The sequence below is a fragment of the Octopus bimaculoides genome, chromosome 6, assembly GCF_001194135.2.
Source record: "Octopus bimaculoides isolate UCB-OBI-ISO-001 chromosome 6, ASM119413v2, whole genome shotgun sequence".
Taxonomy (NCBI): Eukaryota; Metazoa; Mollusca; class Cephalopoda; order Octopoda; family Octopodidae; genus Octopus; species Octopus bimaculoides.
The window spans coordinates 72144273-72147802 of NC_068986.1; the positions used below are offsets into that span (position 1 = coordinate 72144273).

The 3530-nt window shown below is 36.9% G+C and overlaps 1 protein-coding gene across 1 annotated transcript; it reads left to right on the plus strand.

The window, feature by feature from the left end:
• Nucleotides 1-1266: 1266 nt before the first annotated feature.
• Nucleotides 1267-1668, plus strand: LOC106873377 (zinc finger MYM-type protein 6-like). The gene has a single exon (XM_014920714.1). It carries the CDS (start codon nucleotides 1267-1269, stop codon nucleotides 1666-1668), a length of 402 nt encoding a protein of 133 aa, XP_014776200.1.
• Nucleotides 1669-3530: the final 1862 nt, after the last annotated feature.

Consider the following 3530-nt stretch of genomic DNA (forward strand, 5'->3'; position numbering starts at 1 on the left):
GTAAAACTAAAAGCTATGCGAAATCGTTTCTCTTTTAAAGAAACTTTTTTTTATATTTTCGTACAAATTAAATAAAATATTTTATTGTACAAATTTTTCGTATAACTTTTCTTTTAATTTAACTTTTATTCCAATTTTTTTTTTTATACTTTTTGTTCAGAACTTTTTACTCCAAACGTTCTATCTTGGGCTTTGACATTACCTTACACGTGCCATGTCTGTATGATCACGTGTTTGTTTTGTCCACTACACATCAAAGAATTCGCAATGAATGCAAAGAAACGGAAGTATCTTGACGAATATATTCGATTTGGATTCGTGTCCCTCCAAGAGGGTGACACAGAAGTCTCCCAATGTGTGATATGTTACAAAACTTTGAGCAATGATAGAATGCGACCCACACGCTTAGAACGCCACTTGAAGACAATACATCCTGCTCTTGCAGACAAGCCTAAGGCATTCTTTGAAACAAAAAGACATTCCTTGAAGCAAGCTAAGTTGGACGGTAGTGGGGCATTTCGGTAACAAACTTCATTGGTCACAGAGGCTTCCTATGAGATCGCCATGTTGATTGCAAAGAACAAGAAGAGCCATAGCATCAGAGAGTCTGTCATAAAACCAAGTCTACTCTGTGTAGCAGAACTCATTCTGAGGAAAGATAGTGCAAACAAGTTTTTCCAAATTTCACTATCAAACGATACAGTCAAGGGAAGGATCGACGACTTGTCTCAAGACATCAAAGATCAAATTCTTGACCAAGTAAGAGATTCTCCTGTTTTTTGCCATCCAGTGTGACGAAACGACTAACATCGTTCAGTGTTCTCAGCTACCGGTATATGCTCGTTTTGTGTCAGGCAACTGTGTAAAAGAGGAAATGTTGTTCTGTTCTGTCACCCTATGGATAGTTGTACAACAGCAGTAGCTATTTTTCGTGATGTATCAAACTTCTTTCAGGAAAACCAACTTTCGTGGGATTTCGTAGGGAGTTCCAGCCATACTTGGTCTGCAGTCTGGATTCATTACTTGGGTGAAAGAAAAATCCATCTGTTGTAGGTACACACTGTATACTTCATCGTGAAGCCTTAGCATCCAGAACCTTACCTACTGAAATGAGAAATGTCCTGAACGTGGCTATCAAAGTTGTCAACTTTGTTAAAGGTGAAACCTTAAACAATCGTCATTTCAAGCTGTTGTGTAAAGATATGGAATCTGAACAATGAAGCATTGCTTTTTCACACGAACGTACGATGGCCATCAGAATGGAACATGCTTGGGCAGCTTTATGAACTACGAGAGGAAGTAGCAATATTTCTAGATTTGCAGCATAAAGCAGATCTCCACGACAAATTCCAGTCTGAAGGCTTTCAGCTATCTCTAGCTTACCTGGTGGACATCTTCGAAGCGTTGGATGCTCTCAACTTTAAACTACAAAGGAAAGACATCAAAATTCTCACGCACCACATCATTCGAACCTTCATAGCCAAACTTGACATCTGGAAATGTCGAATTCAGCAGGGAAATACAGCCAGTTTTAGTTACTTGGATTCTGCTATCATTCATGGTAACCTTGATTCTGAGTTAAAGAAACAAATAATCACTCATCTAACTTACTTGAAAACGGAATTCATCAGATACTTCCTAGATACAAATAAACAGTGTGAAGCTTGAAAATTCATCAGGAACCCATTTCAGTTGTGAAATGACTGATGTTTTGGATGAAGTGCAAGAGGAGTTTCTTGAGCTGAGGTTCAACTCTCCAGCTAAGGAAGACTTCAAAGAACTGGATCTTGAAACGTTCTGAAAACGTTCCTGTTTACCCTGTTATCTCACATCAGGCTCTTCGGATTTTAGCTATGTTTAGATCCAAGTATCTTTGTGAATCTGCATCTTCCACGCTCGTTGCTGTCAAAGCAAAGTACAGAAACAGACTAAACGTTGAAAGGGACTTACGTTGTGCACTCACAGGCATTCAACCATGCATTCAAGATCTTGTAGCTAAGAAGCAGTGTCAAGTATCTCACTAATAATGTGACTAATTCATATTCACTAAAAAGACGATAAACATATTTTAGATTTTATTTAAAATCTGAGAGGGAATTTTATTCATAAATACAAGGGGGGGCGTGGAGAGAAGGACAAATTCCTGGGGGAAGCGTGGTAGTAAAAAGGTGAAGAACCACTGTTATAAGCAATCACCATGTATTGACTAAAGAAAATAATCTGATATTGGGGTATATAAACCCTCGACGGAAAAAAAGTGGCTTATATGCCCCAGTATTAGACTATTTCTTTAGTCAAGACACGATGATCACTTATAAGCTTTAAGCTTATAAAAAAATATTACTATTTGCAGAATTGTAAAATTCGGCATCGCTTATAAAATTATCGCAGAAAACACGCACGCACGCGCGCATACACATACACACACACACTGTGTATATATATATATATATATATATATATATATATATATATATATATACAATGAGATTCTACACAGCTTCTACCTAAAAAATTCGCTCTAAACGGCATTGACCAGCTTGAGGCTATAGTAGAAGACACATACTCAAAGTGCCGCGCGATGGAACTAAACCCAAAACCAAGCGAAGAAAGGGAAAAGTGTGTAGAAAACAACAAATGATTTAAATTATTGCTTTTGAATGTACGGATTTGGACAGAGGAAATTTCCAAAAATGCTTTGTTGAACCGCTGAAAGAAGTATAGCAGTGGTATTTTCGCCTGCCACATGCCGTCTACATACAAGTTGTGATTCCACTAAATCAGCAGGCCTTCAATCTTGAACGAAAGAATAAGATTCGAAAGAATCTCTAAAATCCAGTAACTCCTTAGAACAATGAATATTACATATCTTCGCCAAAATATTAGATTTTTAGTTAATTTGATTTTTTTTTTAATTTAAGTACAATAAATTACTCAAAATTTACATAAAATAGCTTTATCCTTACTAACTTCTCTAAATAAGCAATACTGTGCTTTCTTGTGATCCTGCTCAACATACACAAATATACACACATTTGTTTATAAAAGTTTTGTTGTGTAAATGTGCGTGTGTGCATATGTGAGTGTATGTAGATAGATAGATAGATAGATAGATAGATAGATAGATAGATAGATAGATAGATAGATAGATAGATGTATATAGTTATATTGAGATATATATACACACACACATACACGCACACGCCCACACCCACATTCACAACACACTCACGCATACACGCACGCACATGCGCGCGAGCACACACGCATACACACACACACACTATGTTAAACATTACCCTGTGGAGCTGGATATCAGATAAACCTGGTAAAATCTGAATTGAGATAACGATTCTCAATCTTTACTAACACTGGCATCTTCGAATATCGATTTTGTGAGATGGGCGAGCTCTACATGCGCATCGGAAATGTCTAATTCACTCTAATATTAAGTACCCAAAAGAAGAAGAAGACGAAGAAGAAGAAGAAGAAGAAGAAGAAGAAGAAGAAGAAGAAGAAGAAGAAGAAGA

What these genes read in the sequence shown, in the direction of transcription:
- LOC106873377 (XM_014920714.1), top strand. Translation starts at nt 1,267, where the DNA reads ATGCTTGGGCAGCTTTATGAACTACGAGAGGAAGTAGCAATATTTCTA.